The sequence below is a fragment of the Conger conger genome, chromosome 4 (genome assembly GCF_963514075.1).
Source record: "Conger conger chromosome 4, fConCon1.1, whole genome shotgun sequence".
Lineage (NCBI taxonomy): Eukaryota > Metazoa > Chordata > Actinopteri > Anguilliformes > Congridae > Conger > Conger conger.
Window position 1 is genome coordinate 46327714 of NC_083763.1, and position 22007 is coordinate 46349720.

The window sequence follows — 22007 nt, forward strand, 5'->3', positions numbered from 1 at the left end:
ACCCCGCTGTGGGCCACACAAGCTCTCATGACACCACAGGCCTACCCATAGTGCAGAAGACCAGACAAGTTCCTTCGGCAAGGCCCGCACAAAAAAAAAAAAAAAAAAGGAGCAAAAAACAGACACGTTTCCCATCATTGGCGGACAATCGCTGGGCACCTCTCCACATCTCCTGCACTGCGTCAGGCCGTCTGTCTACTGACAGCCCCCCCATCATGGAAGTGGTGGAATCGCACACAGGAAGCAGCACCGCGATAAATAACTAAACAAACCAGGCTTGTAGCCATTCCACGGGATGCAGACAATCGCAGGCTCTCGGATGTGTGAGCGGATTGGCGGCACGAAGCAGAGCGGGGAGGCTAGATTTCATTTCCGAGGCAGGTTGTTTATTTATTTATCGTGCGTTCTTAAGGAGGGGGGGGGGGGGGGGGGTAGGAGTTGTTTGCTCGCCGTCTTCTTGACATGCCATTCTCCGTATCACTAAATGAGAGGTTCCATCTTCTCCTGACATGTATTATTTTATTTGCTCTTTCATATACCTGCTGTAAAAGTGGGAAGAAACAGTCTAGAATAATATTTGGACTTCACTAGCGCATTCACCTGTCGTACAAGCCCATATGACAGAGTTGTTATTATTATTTTTTTGTTACTTTACCAATGCTGTTATTCAGGGTAAGTTGAGGTGGAACCTCAAAATGTTTGTAACATGGCATAAAACACAGAAATTTGAAGAATTTAGATCACTTTAACTGGATAATGACATCATTTGTTAAATAGAAACTTAAATATAAACTTTACATTAGGTGAATAACCAGGAATCAAACCACCTGTTACCTAACCAATAATAAAACAAAATAACATATTTTGATCACATATAATTATTTTTTCCAACGCCAATTTTCCAAATGATTTTTGGGTATTACTTTCAGTTTTAGTTAATCAGCAGAAAATGTGACACACATTAATTTCAATGCTCTCTTGTAGCATCAGTGTCAAGAAGCTTGATAGGTCTACCAGTTTGGTTGACTGTTCAGTAGGAGATTCATATCTGTGAGGCTTTACTGTTGTTACCAATTAGGAAAATAAAGATACAGTAGAAAATGTATTGGACTACATAGCTGGATGTTATCTGCATATTTCTAAATTCATGTCTTTGAAGTTTGTGTTACAGACACTGTGTAAACTCTAACTTCAATGTACTTTGTAAGTTCTCGGTCTAATATTTATGTCACAATCTACCACAAGCAACTAGAAATGGTCAGCTAGACGATATGCAGCATTGCAGCAATGCTAAACCAGATCGCAAGCAGGTTATACTGTAGGTGTAATGACATGAGCAACGGTTAATAAACCAGTTAAAACTACAGAAGGAAACTTTCGCTGAACCTAAATGCACATTGTATTTACCAGGTAAAGCTACCAACATTGATTTAGAGCTGACATGAAGAAATCAAAAACTCAAGTAACACCAATGCTTCTTGTACAGACAGAGCCAGAGCTGCCAAGAATGAACTGAGCAAGGATGAAAATGAAATGAAATCAATACTTTTACTTAAATTTTAATGATGCAGGCAAAGTTTGCGCCGGTCTTGACTTGAAGGAAGTATTTGAAATGAACAGGGTGACATTTAGACCCTCCTTGTTGGGCGACTTGTAAAGAAACTAAAAATAGTCCTTCAGGTTTCCAATTAAATTTGATTACATCTAAGATCTGAACTTCCAAATGTTAAAAATGAAAGCAGACCCATTCATTGTAATGATGGCCAGCAAGAATTCCTACCATACCACCATTAAGAGGCAACCCATAAGAACTACTAAAACACGAATACAAAACTGAATGTTCTATAACATATTTGGACGACATGGAACAGTGGTTCCCAATCCGGTTCTGTGGATCTACCATCCTGTAGGCTTTCTCTCCAACCATAACAAAAGCACACCTCCTTCAACAGCTAGAGATCTTATTGAGCTGCTAGGCTAATTAGTAGAATCAAGTGCACCAAATTAGGCTAGAAATGAAAACCAACAGGATGATACAGTATATCTCCAGGAACAGGGTCGGGAAGTACGGACATAGAAGAACAGAAGACACATAAGAAAAAGTACTCCCAAAAGCACTCTGAAACATGATTCAACTGTGAGTGACTGAAATAAAATAAATAACAAATAAAATGCTTTAGGCCTCCCCCTTGACAAACCTTGTTTCCTATTGTTGGGTCGCGCTACTAAAATTGTCATATCCTTAACAGGTCTGCATAGACATGCTGTGACAGATGCTTAGATATACACTAATCTTTCCAGCCATGTACCAAACTGGCATGACCTTGGATTAGCCTGCTTAATGTCATTTCTGCTCAGCCTTCTAACCGATCCACCAAGTTCACACCCAGCAGGAACCGACAAGACAGACAGACAAACCCCCCAAACCGTTGATGTCTTGCGTATAAGTTAAACAGACTGCCATGCTTACATGTGCAAAAACCTTATCGATTTGCTTCACCCAGAAAGCCTGTGTTTGTGCAGAGACAGCAAAGTGTGTGCTAGATTTAGTTTTATTATTCCTACATTCCTACACAATACATACATACAGAATCCCTATAAAATAATAATAATGAGAAATATATAATCTGCATAACAAAGAAGCAAATGGATTCCTGAGAATGAGCAAAAGTCAGTTACTTTTGGAACACGACTACAACGGTACACAGCACTGTGGATACAGAATCAGTAACAGGTATCATATATTTAAATTGAATATCAAGCACTAAAATTACTGCTAATGCCTAGTTTGTATCTTGTGCTTATTGTAAGTAAAGTGGAAATATTCCAATGAGTATAATATAGAAAGCATTTGTAACCAATTTAAGTAACTTGTGTTTAGTAACTTTTAATATTTATTGTAATATTATTTTAAATCTTACCGGGAATGAGCCCTTAACCACATTACTTTTTTAGGCCCTGATTTACTAAAAGGCTTTGGCCTGACCCAGCCATCTGAGAGGTTCATGCACCTCTACTCATAAGAAATACACACAGGAAAACAAAGTAAATTAAAACACAACCATGTGCCAACAGTAAAAGGCTTGGTTTGTTAGCGTTTCCTTCCCACTGGATTACAATGCCTCAATTTACAGACCATGAGTAGTCACCCTGTGTTTGGAGGAACATCACTTTGGTCATGTAAAATGACACTGCAGCTATCCATATGCCACAGCTCTCAGCGCCTCCCGGTCTGAACCCCATCAATGGAATAATCCGGAATTACAAAGGGGTTCTCCACCTCGGATGACTAAGTGTATATGGACTGACTCGAATGAATGGAGTCGATTTCATCAAGCAAAATTCCAACTATGCCACAGAATACATGGTGGCCCAACGCCCTATAGATGAAGGAGCCCTTTCCGTTCTTTTCTACACAACCTCCCTGTACAACCTGAAGCTCAGAAGAATCTGATTTCTTTGATTTGAAAACATAGTTCTTCAGTAGAATCTGTGTAAGTGCCCTAGAAAATAACCTTAGTAGAACCAATTATTTCTTGAAAAGCTGAAAGTGCTTCTTCTTGCATCAATATCCATGTCACATATGTCTAATTGACCTTTCACACCTGTATGACAACCAGAGGTGAATGTCTCAGCTGCATAGCATAGCTGTTGGCACTTGTTTGCATTTCTGTCCTTGATGTTTTCCACTGATTGCATTTCATACATCTTTTCAGCCATTATTCAGCCATTACCAGCCCTCAATGATTCTTGTCAAAGTTCTTGATGTCTGTGGCCCCAAAATTAATAAATATATAAAAAAAGAACAGAATGGCTTGACCTGAACGTGGAATTATACTCTAATTTTGAAAAGTACCTAAGAATTTACTGGTAATTTTGCAGAGGCATTACATGCTTTTGTCTGTTTTCTTGTGCATGAATGAACTAATGACACACAGTATACATTCCTACAAGAATCACCTATTGTGAATTTAAATACCCTAAAATTAAGGGTTGTAGTTTGCCCTTGAACTTCACATTTTTCAGGCTATGGTTTGTACTGACAATATTGCATTATCTGTACTACCAAGTACCCTCATGGATTTACTTTTTAATTGCATCAATTTATTATTAGCCACCTTCTCCAGCCATCCATAGAAAAAAGTGACCATGCAAAGTATACTGTAGGTCATTCCCACTTTTATGGTAACTGTTCCCACTGTTACGCCAACGCTAAGGAGGACTAGTCTCATGCTCCAGTTCCAAATATTTTTTAAAAAGCGACCATGCTATCTTTTGAACTGCCAACATTGAAATCAGGATATTTGAAAAAATAAGCATATTTTAAAAGGAAATGTTATGCCAACACAACTCATCCCACAAAAATGTCTATCCAACATATTTTGGAAACTTGTGATCTAAGACATAATCTGGAAAATAATAATGCAGAATTACACCAGCCATTACAATTTTATCTAAGGCTATAGTTATATTTCAGATTGAGATTAAATTTGATGGATGAAGCATTGTAGTAATTTATTTTGATTTTGGTTTAGGACTAAAAAATTACAGAGCCTGGTCAGCATTACTGTTTTAGCAAAATGGCAGCTCGCTTTTGAAAGCTGTGACCCTTTCACCAAACAGTCAATGTGCATGTGACATAAATTCTATACCTCAGAGTCATCTGTTGATTCGTCACTTGGCTTTCGTCCCTGAAAAAAAAAACCAAGAGGAAAATACTTTTCTTAATTTCATTCTTATTTCATAATACACACTATCGATAATAGGTGAAAGGATTCAGTGGCCTTTCTTTCAATTGAAAAAAAAATGTAAATGTCAGTCATTCCATGAACTATATTAAAGTGAACAGAGTATTAAACAGAGTAGCTGATTAAAACGTGAAATTGAATGTTAAAAATGTGTTCCCCTCTTTGCACATGTATGTACAGCAAATCCACTGTCACTGTCACGATTACAATTACGTTCTTAACCTACAACTGGCCAAAGGAGGCACTCAATTAATGAATGAGCTGACTGAGTCAGAGACGTCTTGGTTCGACTTTTTCCATCCATTTTGCTCAGCTCTTCTGATCTCGCACTGAAAAAGTAATATGTAATATATGCCATGTCCTTTTGCCATGCTTTGGACCTGAATGTCATAAAACCTCATTCAAATGAACGATAGATCAGAGGCAGATTTTTGCTATTTAAACGCTGATTTAACGACGAGATTGTATGCATTCAACTTAGAACACCCTTGCATACATCTGTACGCTATCCAACGGAATAAATTAACTGCTACATCTTTGACTTCTTTCTTGCCTACTTTCCATTCCTAATTAACCATGCACAGCAGCATTCCAGTATATCACATACATAATGATGACCAGCATAAACAGATAAAGAGAGCTGGCAAGCTAATTAAATGCTTATACGTAGCATTCATCACAGCCGCCCTGCTTTACTTTACAAGCTGTAGTAGCTATAGCATAACAAATCCTTGAGGCCAGCTAACTGATGCTTTCTTGATATTTGCTAATGTTAGTTTTTTCTCTCTCCGTTGACACAGCAGCAGCAGAGCTAATGAGACGCTGCAGTAAGTTAACGTTAGTGCTCAGATAATGTTAGTTTTTTACTTGAAAGCATCCCCTCATGGAAGAAGAAATATTGCCAAAATATATACAATATATATTCAAATAAACGTATTTATATTTATATTCGTCATGCGTCTAACATTTACCTGCATCTCTACTTCCGCCATGGTAAAGATGAGTGAAATCACATGATGAAAACAGGAAGCTCTTGGCTAAGTTGTCTGGGACTTGTAGTTTTTGTCCCGGTCTCACGACGCGAATGCGCTTTTGCCACGGAACTTTACTGTTTCATTGGCTCTTGCCCATTGTACAATTTTTTAAACTTTTGACAAAATAATTCTTCCCGAGAGGTAATTACCTTTACATTTCTAGTCCATTATTTAATACACGCACAAAACAAACAGCAAGGTACACAATGAAAATGAAGGCATATCCCATGAACTTGATTAAGGCAAGCTGCGCATTATTTAGCTAAGCGTCAATATTATACATTCATTTAAAGTGCTAGCGAATTGAGAAGTTATTTCAAAACTGACTTGTATCGGTCCGCTATACCAATATATATTTTTTATATGTAGCCTCTATTAAAAAACATTTGCAAACTTATACAAATTGTGTCGACTAATTGAACTATTAAATCGACGAGGCACTATGGTGTATCTGCATCTTTACTGACGTCCTTCGCATGTGTATGCTGAAAACATTTAAGTATATAGTCTTGAGACAGAGGTCGCCACTGTGCAGTTGAACGTGTTCTGTAGTGCAGCCATTTCAAAGAAAAACGAACTCACTTAGTTATCTTGTGAATTTATTTGTTAAGTTACTATGAATAAATAGATAGCCCACCGTTTCTATAGTATGTTGTTGCCTTTAGGTTATCTTCTTTTATTTTTTTTACTACTTAGGATGCAGTAATGTGTAATAGTTAAATCGTTCGCCTATGTTTTTTGTTGTTTGTTCATTTTTGCACAGACCAGACCACCATAGCATATCTAAAGCAGCACGTGCAACGTTTTAGCCGGTTTGTTTTCTTTATCGTGTTGAAATCATATAATTATGAATAAGTATGAGCCTGCTGTAACTACCTTCCATATGTTTCCGCCAGTCGTTATTTATGGAAGGTTTCCTAATGTAATCTGAAAACATAAATTCAGTTTCCAATTTCAAATGGAATACAAAATTAAACAACGTTTCTTTCAAATGGTCAATATTATTAAATATTAAAATATACTTTCACCAAAATATAGTACGCTATTTGGCTTTATTTGGTGAATATACCGTATTTCTATTTGCCTTCATTGGTATATCCCAAACCCAAATGTGGGTATTGAGAGTTCTAAAAGTTTTCAAAAGATTTGCTTTATTTGGAATTTGCGTTTTGGCTTATGGTTAGCAGTGGTTGCGTTTTGGCTTATGGTTGGCTTATGTTTTTTGTTGTTGTTGTTGTTGTTGTTGCTGCTGTAAAAGTCTAAGCATCTTTAGTCATCGTCGATGTTGGAATGCTATTTGCCAGATCTCACAATTGCTCATATTAATCAGGTAAATAAACTAATGTTTTTCCCTATAATTTCCCTATACGCGGAGAGCGTATGTATGCGCTTTCTTGAGTACAGTCAGATCAATAATGTTTGATGTTCTGTATGTTCATACTCATACATTCGTTGCGTAATTCATTTTTTATAAATATTTTAATCAAATTGAGTATTATTAGATTCATTTTAATGCAATACGTTGTATTATGAATTTTCGTTTTGCTTCCCTCTTGAGCCAACTAGGCGAATATAGTATAGTAGTATAGTATTCAATATAGTAATAGTAATTATATCCATACTTGGAGTTTGAGTAAAAGGTACTGTATGTAATCCATAACTGCACTGCAAGCTCTGTTAAGTGGCGTGAACACAGTAGCTGGCTTGTAATGCACCAGATATTGGATATTTGTCAATGTCACATCAGGTCTGGAGAAAAACTAATACACTGCATGCTGCAAAGTATCTTTGGTGGTGAAAGAGAGGAGGCTGTGTGACTGTGGGTACATGCACATGTCTGGTTGTCTGAAGGGTATGTTTGTATCTTATGTGTGTGTTTCAAGGGGGTGTTTGGTTCACATGACCTGCTGCATCATATTCAGGAGGGCAGCTTGATTCTGCCTTGCTTCTGGGGCTGGCGACTCTCAGTGCACATGTTGACTGAAAGATGTACGCCACCAGCCCCCTCTTCTTTCTACACAGGCTCCACAAGATGGATTGTCATCTCCCGGCCCAGCAGGACCCAGGCACCACTGATGCTGTAATTGGCCAGGTATGGAGTCAGCCATTTCTCAATACTTTCTTATACACAGTGTGTCCCCACCCCCCATCCCCCCACTACTTCAGGTCTAAAATATTCCCTGTATACAAACTATGCTGTCCTCTGACTTTCTACTATACGGCTCTGGATGCGACACTTTTATCGACCTTTGACAGTATGTTTTTGCTGATTGCACTTGATATAAGTGCCCCTTGAGACTAAGTAATCCTGTGTATTTGTATTTGAGAGCACTTATCTGCTTGTGTTTCGGTATAATGTATTTGTGTACGTGCGTGCGTGTGTGCACTGTGGACATGTTGCCTGAAAATGCATGTATCTGTGCTTGTGTGTCTGCCACCGCTTCGTACTGTACTGTACGTGTGGGCTTGCGTGCGTCTGAGCGAGCGCGGTCGTGCGCGCCCACGTGCGCTTTAGCTTTAGCGGCGATGACAACAGAACTGAGCATACTGTAGGTGACTGCATTGAACCCTAATGCGGTTACTGCCCTTGTTCCCCCCCTGTCTCGTGTCATTGGATTGTACACGCCCCCCCCCCCCCGCCTCCTCACTGAGCCATGCGCTGAGAGAGCAGTGGAGGTGCAGCAGACCCCCGTCTAAGGGGAGCGCTCCGTACACCAGGCACAGCCTCTGCCCAGGAGACTCAGCCAGCTGCCAGTCTTCCTAATGCAATCATACGGCAATAGCTCCATTAATCAGACCAAAGGCGCTGCGCGACCTGGCAGCGCTCGCTGAAAGCAAGCGTAGATAAATAAACAAAATGTTCTGTACCGGCCCAGTTGGTTACCTCCCGATTATGATTTGCATCGTTTCCGTGATGTTTGAACCTACACTGTGACGGCAAAGCTAAGTTTGCAGCTGAACGAAAGAAGGAATTGTTTCAATTCTTCTTTGCACTTTATGATGTACAGTAGACTAAATCATTTCAGCAGTTATTTCACTTTTGTCCCTTATTGCACAACAATCAGTTCAGCGGTTGGAAAATTTGACGGATGACGAATGTGTTGTCTTGAATAATTACAAGTAAACAGTTTTTAAAATTTGTTGTTCACTGATCAATCTCAAGGCAGGAAGAATTGCACCACTACACTCTAGTGTCTTAGATACCATTATGACTGTGAATTTCATATGTGGTTGATTTAAGGATGTAGATTATGGTGACTGTATGCCCACATTCATACAGTAATTATCCTAAGAATGTGCATGGATGTGCAGGACTTTACCGTGCTGGAACTATAAAAATGAAATAAATGACTGTCTTTAAAAATACAAGTTAAAAGAAACGCCCTATGTGTTCAATCTAAGAGGGAAAAATTGCTAGTGTTCATATAAACTTATTGCAACAATTCAAAGCAATTGGCATACTGTATCTGAAAATATCAGAAATGAAAACTGTTATGAAGGGGATATTTTCATTCATTTGTGATAAACTTGATTAACTCTAATTAACAGTTGAACAAATATGAATTTTAGATGATTCATTCCGCATTCATTAAGTTAAGATGATTAAGCTCTTTGTTTGCAGCGTGCTGAGAAACAAATTAATTCTCCTTTATGTTGTAGTAAATTAAATGAAAAAGCATCTCATACAATTATCTTGAAAGTTAATGAAAGGCTGATCAGAGGTAGAGCCATTCTTCAGGTGTTAAAAATATTAATAAATAAAATTATTTATAAAAAATATTTTAATATGGGTTACAACATTAAGGTAATGATGTTGTCTTTAAAATTGAGAACTCATATACTGTACTTCAGATTTCCAAGTATTCTCTTTAAAACTATTGTGTGTTTATTTACATACAAGATGACTGTAAAATGGTGGTGTGAACCATAATTCAGTATAGCATAATAAGTTAGTGAGTAATAGATGCATCACTGCAATATAATATAGAAAAATAGGTACATACAGATCTGATAAAATTATCAAATTCATATTGTTTTGTACTGTTTTTTTTTTTTTTTTTCATAACATGGTATATACCAATGAACAGAGAATTCAGTCTGCCATTGAAAATGCATTACTGGCCTTAACATGGTTGCCACAGCCAGCTACATTATAAACAATATCTAATAGTGCAGCATGATGCAATTGCATTCCTTAGTGCTTTCCTTCCCTCAGCACATTCATTGCTGTGAGGGAAAACGTGGCGAGTTGTGCAGTCAACAGGGATCCATGACTGACAGTTGGCTTCATCAACATTACAGGCCTCTTATTTCTGGCCGATGCCATGCAGACAGGTCACCGTATCTGACTGGGCAACAGCACATGCCCCCTGGGAGAAACACGGTGGAGCGATGCACCTCTGCCGATAGGCCAAAAGCCCTGGCCTGGCTGCACATTTGTGTGTTCACCTACTCAACCCACCGGTCTGCATGAGGCAGCAGCGACACAGCTCCGACAGGAATAAGGGAGTTCTCACTACAAAATCACCTGAGTTTGCGGCCAAGTAAAGATGGGCGAGCAAAGATTGGTGTCAAGTCGATGTTGTTGATTTTTCCCGCCAAAACCAACTCAACCTCAATGGTTTATGTACAGTGAGCTCCATAATGTTTTGGACAAAGACAATTTTTTCTTGACTTGGCTCTATACTCCGCTATTTTAGATATCATAGTGAGATGTGGAATAGTGGACATGCAATTAAACTATCCATATATGGTTAAATTCCCAGCTTTTAGTAAAGGGTATTTTTATACATTCTATACAATGACAGCACTTTTTATACATACAGTAGTAGTCCCCCCATTTTAGGGCAGCATAATGTTTGGGAAAATGGCTTCCCAGGTGTTTCTGATTAGCCAGGAGATTCTAGTATCTAGTCTTTCATTTCCTTTGGAGTCTTGGAACATTAACAAGCACTGGCAAGGTCATTAATCTCAAAGGAGCTGGTAGGTCAAAGACACAGTTGATGACTGTAAAATTCTCACAATAATGGAATTAAAAAAACACCTGTCCAACAGATCAGAAACACTCTTCAGGAGGCAGGTGTGGATGTGACTACTGTCTGCAGAAGACTTCAGAAACAGAGCTGCAGGGGCTACACTGCAAGTTTCAAACCACTAGTTTGCCACAAAAACAGGATGACCGGGTTAAAGTTTGCTCAGAAGAGCCTGCAGAGTTTAGGAAAAAGGTCTTGTGGACAGGTGAGATCAAGATTAACCTGTATCAGAGTGATGGCAAGAGCAAAGTGTGGATGTCAAAAGGAATAGCCCAAGATCCAAAGCAACCCCCCTCCCCCCACCTCTGAAAGATAGTGGTGGGGGGTGTTATGGTTTGGGCATGTACTGTATGGCTGCCACAGGTACAGGTATATTTGTCTTCATTGATGATAGCAGCAACAGCTGATAGCAGCAACAGCAGAATGAATTCAGAATTGTACAGAAGCATCTTATTGGCTCAAGTTCAACAAATGCCAAACTCATTGGACAGTGCTTCAGCCTACAGCAAGTCAATGGTCCCAAACTTACTGCTACAAATACAGAGAGCAACACATCAAAAAACTGGAAAATTCTTGACAGGCTAAGTGATTTACCCGATCTGAATCCAATTTAAAATGCGTTTCTTATGCTGAAGAGAAAATCTAAGGCAATTGTCCCCCTAAACAAGCTGGAGCTGAAGATGGCTGCATGCTGTTCACCTGGTGATGTATGGGTCAAAGTCACTGTATGCAAAGGGATATGTCGATAAGTACTAAAATTGTCTACATTCATTTACATAACATTAATATATCCCAAACATCAGGATGCCCTGAAATGGTCAGGTGGGGGAGTGGAGACCATGTCTAAAAAATATTTTCTACATGATGAAAGTATAAAAAAAATCCTTAAATATAAACTGAAAGTGAGCTCCTTAACCACATGTAAATAGTTTCAATACAAATCTAAAATTAGACTTAGAGGTTTGATGTTCTGTGTGTTCAGAGATGCTCTTCTGCATACCACTGTTGTAATGCATGGATATTTTGCGTTACTGCCACCTTTCTGTCAGCTTTGACCAGTCTGGCCCTTCTCCTCTGACCTCTCATTAACAACTTGTTTTTGCCCTCAGAAGCACTGAATACTGGATGTTTTTTTTGCATGATTCTCTGAAAAAAATTATACTCAAACCACCCTTAGTGGTTAGTCACTTCGTGTCAAGAGCTAGGACAGAGGAACCAAATGCAGGATAATGTTGAAAATGGCAGGCTTCATCACAACAGGCAGAAAAGAGCGTAATTAAAAAAAACAGGCAAAGTCCATACCAGGTGTTTGAATAAACACGATATCCACAAACAAACAATACAGTTGGGTAACAGGTCGGGGTACCAGAGGCTAGAACAGACCAGCTACAACTACGGCGTGGAGGGTGGAGACACGCAATGGGGTGAGAGAGAAAACAAGGACCAGAGTGAATGCACAGAGAAAGGATAAAACAATAGGAAAAGGGGCATGACACTTTTCTGAACAACAGCTGAACCTCTTGACCACATCTGCATGTTTTTATGCATTTAGTTGCTGCCACATGATTGGCTGATTGAATGTTTGGTTTAAAAAGCTCAGTGTACAGGTCTATCTAACATTTCTCACTGAGTGTATATACTATATGTACTGTATTTGGACAGTGGTACAATTTCTGGAAAGTAATAAGAAAGAAACATAAAATAATTCACTGAAAGCATGATGGATGCTACATGAACCTTGGTTTTTTTTCATGTATTATGTATTTTTTTAAATTAAAATCACAATATATACATTTTATGTGACGTCGTATTGGTTTTGCATTGGCCTTGCTTTCTTCATCATATCAGTGTGAAAAGGCTGTTGGTTGGACCTATACTACAACCCAACATGTGTTAATATTTCCCACAACAAGCTTCCGAGGTTTTGATCGAATTAGTTTCCTTCAGGCATAATACATCTTACTGTTCAACATTTTAAATAGTGCTTCATATTTCTCTTTCAATTGTAGAGATGCTCATGAGCGGTGAACCCATCACACACCGAGAGTCAGAAACGGGCGAGAGGTAGAACTCATTTGATGAAAACAGATAGATGGCCGTGGCATTGATCAGTCCTTACGGCGGGGAAGAGGAGAAACACGTTCGACCGTTTTTACGCGACGCTCGGTCGCGCTGACGGGCTGCGGCGGAGCAATGCCCGGGCAAGTTTGTTTACCCACACGGGCCAGGAGTGCAGATGGCAGCTCTTGATGAGATTTACTCAGACATGTTATATTTTGATTAGTAACAGCCACTGCCAAAATCGTCTCACCGAGGAAGATAGTTGGAGGCAAGCCGTCGATACTTCCCGGGCTTTGACGCAGATGTGCCGCGACAGCGCGTGCCTGTGTCGAAAAAGCACATGAGCGGGCGTTCAAAAACCCTCCAATTCGCGTGTTTTCAACGTGTGGGTGTGGGTGACAGTGGGGGAACAGGTGAGGGTCTTGCTGGGAATTTAGATCTGGGCCATTGCCACCGATAAACACAGGGCGACAATCCAGCCAGTACGATTTATGCCTCGAAAAGTATAGCCAAATTTATTTAGGTGCGAAACGCTTGCGTCTGTTTTTAAATGCCAAAGACGCAGACCGACTTACCATTGAGTAAATCGGCTGGTATGTTCGGTTTCATTTGATTCAATAGGCGCTGTTTGAAAACTGCATTTGCGATGGTGAAAAGTTGATGGATGCTGGCTGGCTCCCAATGCAACAATGCACTTCGCTGTCTGAGCCAGTTTAGGTTGATTTACATCATGTGTTCCTTCGGGGAAAGGAAGCTCACCCAGTACAATGCAAACACTTTGTACAGTACAACTTTAAATTCATAACCGTGCATTTGAATAGCCGTGTGCTTAGCTGTTTAATAAAGTACCCTTTAAATAGTTTAATAGCCCTTAGGTGGCAGAGTGGCATTCCCTGTGTCTGCACGCTTAGGATGACTATCTAATTATTGATGAGAGCCACTCTAATATTCAGCAGTGCTGAGACACGAAGACTCCCATGAATGTGCCTTAAGGCCTTTCTTCAATAATTAACATTAAGTCCTAATATCTGGCCCTTTTTTTATTTAATCGTAATCTTTATTTAATGTTGACATTCCACAGTCATCCCTCAGAATTTTTTTTTTTCCTTTAAAAACAGAACAAAGACAAACAAAGACAAGCATGGCAAACCCTCCCACGATGAGCAGATGAAGGGCCAGATTTAGGGCCAGTCGCAACTCGTTTTTGGTCGCAGATACTGAGAAATTAACAACCGATTTACTAAGACTGTTACTGATTACGCAGTTCAATAAATGGAACGCCTTCATTCACACTTTTGCAGGAGGAAATGCTGATAAAACATCAGAAATATGGCGTGCCTATAAGTCATGGATGCACAGCAAGGGCCGATCCACTTCAGGATTACGTGCCAACTTCTGCTCTTAATTATTTAATTCGCTAAATAATATCTTGATCAGACATTTGTATATGCACCAGCTACAGTTGCAGACTGCAAGTGTATCCTAAAGACTGTGCTATGCTCAAGTACAGGAGTGAACCAGCATCATTTATAGAGCGGTCAGAAAAATGAATTAAGATAATTGGATGGAACAAAAAACTCCCTCCAGGAGTTGTGCACCCCTGCTTTATTACAAAACGCTAAAAAATGGGCATAGAGCTACCACAAGAAAGACAAAAATGACATTTACGTATCAGGAAATGTAGCCTACTGTAGGTAGGTAGCCTAATGGTCAACAGGGCGTAGCTGCTTCACATCGTATTACAGCATAGGATTACAACAGCAACGGAGAGGGACAATTTGGAGTGACATTGCATACAAAATGTATTCTTATAATAGGCCTATAATAAAACAAACAGTCGCAGTCCTTTAGTAAATCTGGCCCTAAGAGTTTTGCAGCAAGTCCTAAGTTCATAGTAATATGTAATTCCTGATGAACGGTGAGGTTGTTGGGCTTCTACACTTGAGACATACAGTGGGCTCCAGAACTATTGGCACCCTTGATGAATATGTTCAAAAAAATAAATTAAAAATACAGTTTTTGACATGAGCTTTATTTATTTTACTTGGGTAAGGTATAACACTTTGTGCATACACCACTGCCAAAGATGACAGCCATGAGTCTTCCTTAAATTTGTGCTAACGTTGGAGAACACATTTGGGGGGATTTTTGACCATTCCTCCATGCAGAACTTTTCAGAATCATTGAAATCCTTGGGATACCACCCTCTTCAGTTCAGACCACAGGTTTTTCATGGAATTTAAGTCTGAGATGGCCATTGCATCACTTAACCATTTCTGTGTGGATTTTGATGTGGTCAATCTGATTTCCGTTATGTGGTTAGCAGAAACCCAAGTTGCTTTATCGATGACCTTTTGTGGGAATATTGACCCACCGATGACCAAGTTGTTATCTGCACAAGCTGCCACAAATATTTCTCCATTTTCGGTCATGGTCCTAGTCCTTGTCTTCCCATTATTAGTTTGTAGCCATTGTTGTTTCCTCCTATCTTTGCATTCATGTCTCGCATCAAAATCATGATGTCCTTTTCTTTTTTGGCCTGCAGTATATGATATAGTTGGTTGTAAAAGTGTTCCTTGGTTTCATTGTCTGCGTCGTTGGTGGGGGCGTAGCATTGTACTACTTGGAGGTTTATTTTCTTATGCGTAGTTTGGAATTTGGCTGTGATGATCCTTGAGTTGATGGGTTCCCAGCTGATAAGGGCCCTCTGTGCTTCATTTGAAGGCATGAACGCCACTCCCTCTGTATGTGGTGCAGTCTTCTGGGTGCCTGGAGTACAGTACGGACTCTCCGCTCGCCAGCTTGACCTCCCCTGACTGGAGCCATCTGGTTTCACCCAGACCAAGGAGAGATATTTTATACCTCCTCATCTCCTCCGCTATTACTGCTGTCTTTCCTCCTGCATCCATGGTCCTCACGTTCCATGTTGTTATGTTGGTGGGTCGCCTAGGGGTCAGAAGAAGCTTTGGACGTACCGTCTCCTTGTGGTTTTCTGTGTACATCATCATTTTCCCTTTAGCTTGGGACGCTGAAGAGTCTTTCTTTCCAAGACTTTGGGATTTTTGGGTTTTCATCGATGATTCTGTAGCATAGAAGTTTTTTACGGGTTGGGGTTGCTGGCCCCAAGCCAAAGCTTCCACGGACTCTGGCTTCTGGTGTGTTTTGGAGTTGGTTTGTTAGTCCTCTCCCCTAGCCTATTGTCTTCCAGGTAATGGATTACAGCCTCATACTACATGAGGCCAGACAGGCTTTGGGTTGTGTACAAGCTGTCTCGGCACGACAAGCCCAACCAACTCCTGCTACTGTGTAGTGAAAGCTGCGACCAAGGAATTCATACCAGCAGTGCGAGACAGAATCCATACAAATGCTAAGGAGCAATTCCACGGTATCTGACATGGGTGGTAAAGCCCAATACAGCTACCTAACAGAGAGTTATTTCCTCCTGAGGGTTATAAAAGCATATGTCATTCTCTTATGCAGCTGTATTGGACTTTACTGCTCAAATATCCTGCAGTTGTTATGACGGTTACTGTGGAATTGCCCTTTTTCATTGGGATAATAATTAAAACACATAAAGAGTTGAAGGGACCATTTTGCAAGACATAAAATAAATACCACAATAATGTTAAGGTCAAGCCCTGGGCTGAAAATTCAAAGAAGGAGACAAACTGACTACCAAACATTTCTCAAACATGAGGTGCTTGACTGTACTTCCCTTCTGAAAACAGCTAGTTGCTTAAGTGACATTCAGGCTTGTGAAGATTACACACATTTATTTTCCCATCAGGTTGCCGCCCTGATCAATTCAGCAATTCTCATAGGCAGGAAGAGTGTTAGAAATGCCCCCCTCCCCTGACCCAAAAACTGAGCAGTTAGGAAGTGAGACAATACTACAGTATAATAATAATTCCGTAATATCACTACAGACAATATGTTTGTTTTTTTTAAGCCTCCCAGGAATAGCCACACATGAAGACATGAAGCACCAGAATCCTTTTGGGAATAAGAAATGATTTTCCATTTAGTTTTGTGTTTATTGACAGATACTTAGCTCTAGTTGTAAAGATATACTGTGCCGTTTGTTGATAGTGTTGTCAACAGGACTTTGTTGCCTGTTCTAAGCCGGAAAAAGCAGTCACATATTTCAGCAGTCACAATACATTTCTATGTTCAGACAAAATATTGTATAAATTAGAGAAAATGCTCGTTTTCTCGCCTAATGGCATTGCAGTTGTGCTTTAAAACCACCAAACTTGCAATTTAGCACAGACATTGTGGTTAATCATGATGACATGTTGTTAATCATGATGTCATACCGTAAATAATAGTAACAGATAATTTGTATTTAATATGTATTTCTCAAATAGCACTAACCTGGATATTATAAATGTTTATCTATAATATAGGGCGGCCTGTAGCATAGTGGTTAAGGCACATGACTGGGACCCACAAGGGCAGTGGTTCGATCCCCGGTGTAGGCACAATAAGATCCGCACAGCCGTTGGGCCCTTGAGCAAGGTCCTTAACCCTGCATTGCTCCAGGGGAGGATTGTCAACTGCTTAGTCCAATAAACTGTACGTCGCTCTGGATAAGAGCATCTGCTTAATGCCAATAATATAATGTAATGTAATATACAATTTTAACATTTTATAGTAGTCTCTGTCTGAACAATTTCAATGCTAGCTCCTGCTGTACATTGCAGGTGCTGTTGGAGCTGACAGCTTTTTAAAATCAACTGTTGAATCTGCTGAGACTATTGCTAACAGTCACAGGTTTTGACCATGTTTCAGGTGGATCTGGCTTTCAAACGACAGTAGTACTGCTGTTTGAATGGCGATTTACAAGTGATGAAGGAGGTGAGAAACATATTAATGCAACTTTCCTTTATATAGATAACACACTGTTCATGTTTCAAAGGTATAATAAAATGGGAAAGTGTCTTCTGAGCCACTTTGCTCAGACTGTAGACCTCGGAAGAAATAATGAAAGAAATAAATTGAACATCAATATATGAGCGGAAATAATTACAATTTGCTATCAAACATGAATGGTGTCCAATGGGAAATTAGGCTTTTTGAGCAAAAATATAGGTATCACTAAGGGGCGACTTCATATCAATTGGCGAAACTGGTTGCTCAAAAAACTGATAGCTAGAATCAAATGAACAAATAATTAATTACTTTTCTAATGCGCCATGATTACACTTTTCAGTGTATATTCTGTCTGTAGTATGCAAAATAGGTATGACAGAGGTTTTCATTTTTGGCTGGTTCTTTGGACTTGCAGTTTGAAAATAGTTCCATACAGTTGGGGTCTTTGGTTTGGATGTGATGTGTGAGTGTACCATAGATAGGATGATCTATGATAAGTATAGTATGCTATGGTATGTCATGGTAATGTCACTTACTGCATCAGTGATATCACGAAGCACCATATTTATGGTTAGTGATGTTCATGCATTCCTGAATGTTTATGTAACACTAAGGCAGTTGGTCTGACCTACTCACGTTTATGAAAGAATCCTGTTGCTTTTATGAAGTGATCATTCATAGAAAGTATTACCAAAGAATCTCTGGTACATTCACTGTAGCAAAATACTTTCTTCTTCTCCAGTCATTTTCAGTTCAGGCCAAAACAGCTGACAGATTAATTGGCTGTTGGTGGGGGTTCAAAGTTCAGCGGATGTGATCCCTGTTCAGTTCTCAGTGATGTGTGTCAGGGACTTGTGAATGATGTAAGTTATATTAGCTTCAAAGGAAAGAAGTTGAGAGCCGATGAACCCATAATTCACTGAATGACACTAGCTATTAAGCTCTTTTGTTCTTATTGTAGAATATGGGCACACAATGCACATAGAAATGATATTCAGAGATTTACATTGATGGGAAGTACATTTGCCCTGTGTGGGTCAACATCACACATTTTTGATGCAGAATATTCAGTGTTCGTTTTGTATAATGTAAATGAATTCCATCAAAAGTAATTTCAGTGCTGTCTGGCATCTCTTAGACCAATTCATTTTCATAACTTCTCAAACTAGTGTCAGGTCCTTCACCAATGCTCAAGGTAAGAGAGAAGGAATGAATCCAAGTAGGGAAGAACGACCCTCTTCCTTTTGACACACTCCCCCATGCTACATACTATCTGGTGTTCCTGGATGATACACATAATATAATGAAAAAGTAATGTCTATTCAGCCCAGCCCAGCAATGCTCAACGAATACTTAGTTTACCTAAAAGCTACTATTGTGTCAATAATTTCTGCATCCACTACTACTATGTCCTAGAATGCTATTTCACACAGTTACCACACACACTGTGTGAAAAAATATTGCTTAATGTCTGCAGACTTTATCCTTTCCAAAATGACCATTTACATAATGCCCCCTCATTGTGCTAACAGAACTCAACCAGACAAATCTTTTGTACTGTAGTTTGCTTTGTTATTCTCCTTAATATAAAAGCCTCAATCAAATCATCCTTAAGTCTCCATGTACTAAGTTTGAAAAGATTAAGCTTCTTAATTATTTCCTCATAACTTTTATCTTTTATACCGGGAATCAGTCTGGTTGCCCTTCTTTGAACCTTTTCCAGTGCCTTTATATTGTTCTTGTAGTGTGGTCCCCACTATCACAGGGCCTGCCGCTCAGCTCCGGTGGGGGGTGGGAGTTACGTCATGTCCTCTCCGACCAGCTGACCCCCGTAACCCGTCTCCACCTGCCTGCCAGGGGCTCCGAAGCGAAGGTGCCCACTGTGAAAACAATCAACACATTTACTTCAGATCTTAGTGATTCCAACCAGGTCGATACTCCATGCTGATGCGCTGAAAACAGAATAGAGAGAATCTGGAGCTGAAGGAGGGTGGGGGATGAGGCGGTGGGGAAACAATTTCCTTGAGTTCAGTAGGTACATGCAGGTATGTTGTGATCTCTTGTTTCCTAAGCACCTCTTCTCTACACCACCCAGGGAAAAACTCAGAAAGTCATGACGGAAATCGTTGGGTTTAACAGAGACATGTCTGTGTGGGGCTAATGCATGAGTAGTTCTGAGGTCTGCATGTAGACTGTACTGTGTTTATGGGCAACTAGTCAAATACCTATCAGGGCTATTATGAGTGCTCAGATGAGAGGCTGAATAGTAATATTCACCACTGAAGGGACTATTGTCATTCTGTGACAAGTACTTTACATGAGAAATATACAGGGGTGGGCAGTATTAGAAATGCATGTATTTGGATATGTGTTTGTGTGTGTGCACTTCATAGAATAATTTTCATAATATGGGATGCTTGCCTCATTTTGGTATGATTTAAACACGTGCCACCTGCAAAGCATCCTGTTTTCCACTGTATTATAAGAATATACATTTTAGGCTATTTTATGCAACCTTCTGCATGTAGCCCAATGTTGCATTCTAAAGCTTCAGAACAGTAATGTAAACTCACGTGTTCCGAACTCCAAGTTAGCTTACAATGTTCCGAACAGTGCAACTTTCATGACAAATAACTAAAAACATTACTTCCAGATCAGCTTTGTTTTTGTGTGAGTGTGTAAAGTATAATTCCTTCCGTTTTCCAAAAACTTGGAACAAGTCATATACGCAATCCTTTTGAGCCTACAGTGACATGGTAATAGTGCTCTACTGTGGCATTGTGGTGGGCCAGGCCAGGCTTATACGGCGGACCATCATGACCAAACACAGGGACGTTGTGCAGTTATTTGTTGTTTTCTCTAGAATTATTGGTCCAATTCACATCAATCAAAATGTTTTATTGTCTGGGATTCCTCAGGAGAAAAACTACTATTGAAGGGACATTAAATTCTTGTGGAAGCGGCCACTTCCCCATGTTCTGTTCGGAACACATTGAGTTTAAGTTACAGTGTTATATTCAAACACAGCATAGCTAATCCCTTTCACTCTCAGAAATAAAGTGAGATCACATTTCCCAAATATACTCTGAAAGTACAGTAATGTTCTCATTGTGTACAAGCAAAAAAGGTACTAATTAGTGATACTATATTGCTGGCTAGGGCTACAAAATTACATACTGCCCCAGCCACAAGCCTTTGTACCTCTTTAGGCACTTGGCCTACCATTATTTCTGAGAGTGTTGAAGAGTAGGCTTTTTTGGAATAGTTTTTTTTTCAAAATTCTTAGTCAGTGTTCTAGAACTGCTTTCAATTACCTGTAGTGATTGGTACATCAGCAGTAGAATGTTCAATTAATCAAATATTTCTGATCTTACTCTTTAAAGGGTTATGTTCCATGACAGAACAGACATCTATCTAAGACTCAGTAGTACATATTATAGCATTCCAGGACCAAGCACAACACAGCATCATACTCTCAGACTCATCACAACACCGTGTCGTATTCTGGAACCAAGAATATGAGCATGGCATGGGACAGCCTCATATTCCAGGGAATAATTTACAGACATGCTGCAGATGCTACTGTGTGCATTTTCATTGAATTTATGAATCTATAACACTGAGTCAGCAATGTATGTGACTTCAGACTACTCTGAATGAGATATTACTTTGGTGTTGTGGTGTTGACTATGCAATGTGTTTTGCCTCCACCCAAGAAAGTAAAAACTCACTTGAAGTTTCTCCAAAGAAATTCAGTCGAATATTCTGAAATCAAAATTCACATTTATGCCTATGCCAGAATATAAAGATGGAAAGGAATAGAATAATATTTTTTTTTTCAGAGTTTTTCTCATAGGGAAAATAGTTTTGGTAACTGTAGCACTGCTTGTAAGATGTATGTACATCATGTGCTAAGCAAACAGCACACAATGTATATGCACTGCAGGGAAAACTACTACTGTATACTGTTTAAAGCCTGCATAGCAATAAATAATGATACACTGATAATGTGAATAAAAACATGATTTATATCAAGACCTTCAGATAGCATTTATTTAACTGTGAGTGAAACGTATATGTCACTATGTATATGCATTTATGAAATGCAGCAATCATTCGAAGCACTGAAAAATTGTTATGTTGGGTTAGGCAACTTCACCATCACCCACTCCTTTGGCATGTGAGGCTTAGCGGTGTTGTTGTTATTTATCATCATCAGCTGGACGTTATGGGCTATATGTCATTATCACGAGAGGCAT

The 22007-nt window shown here is 39.5% G+C and overlaps 2 protein-coding genes across 3 annotated transcripts in view; one reads left to right on the plus strand and one right to left on the minus strand.

Moving 5' to 3' along the window:
- vps41 (VPS41 subunit of HOPS complex) overlaps nt 1-5858 on the minus strand; it is a 51730-nt gene extending 45872 nt beyond the window's left edge. The window contains exons 1-2 of one of the 2 annotated variants that reach the window (XM_061238642.1): nt 5720-5838; nt 4653-4691 (exon numbers count right to left, since the gene is read on the minus strand). In XM_061238642.1, coding sequence (XP_061094626.1) covers nt 4653-4691; nt 5720-5740 — 60 coding nt within the window. In that variant the 5' untranslated portion in view covers nt 5741-5838. Of the gene's footprint in view, nt 1-4652; nt 4692-5719 lie in introns of both variants that reach the window. The other variant, XM_061238643.1, reaches the window with a different exon arrangement.
- A 1953-nt stretch (nt 5859-7811) lies between these two features.
- pou6f2 (POU class 6 homeobox 2) overlaps nt 7812-22007 on the plus strand; it is a 138089-nt gene continuing 123893 nt past the window's right edge. The window contains exon 1 of the mRNA XM_061238972.1: nt 7812-7874. Coding sequence (XP_061094956.1) covers nt 7815-7874 — 60 coding nt within the window. The 5' untranslated portion in view covers nt 7812-7814. The remainder of the gene's footprint in view (nt 7875-22007) is intronic.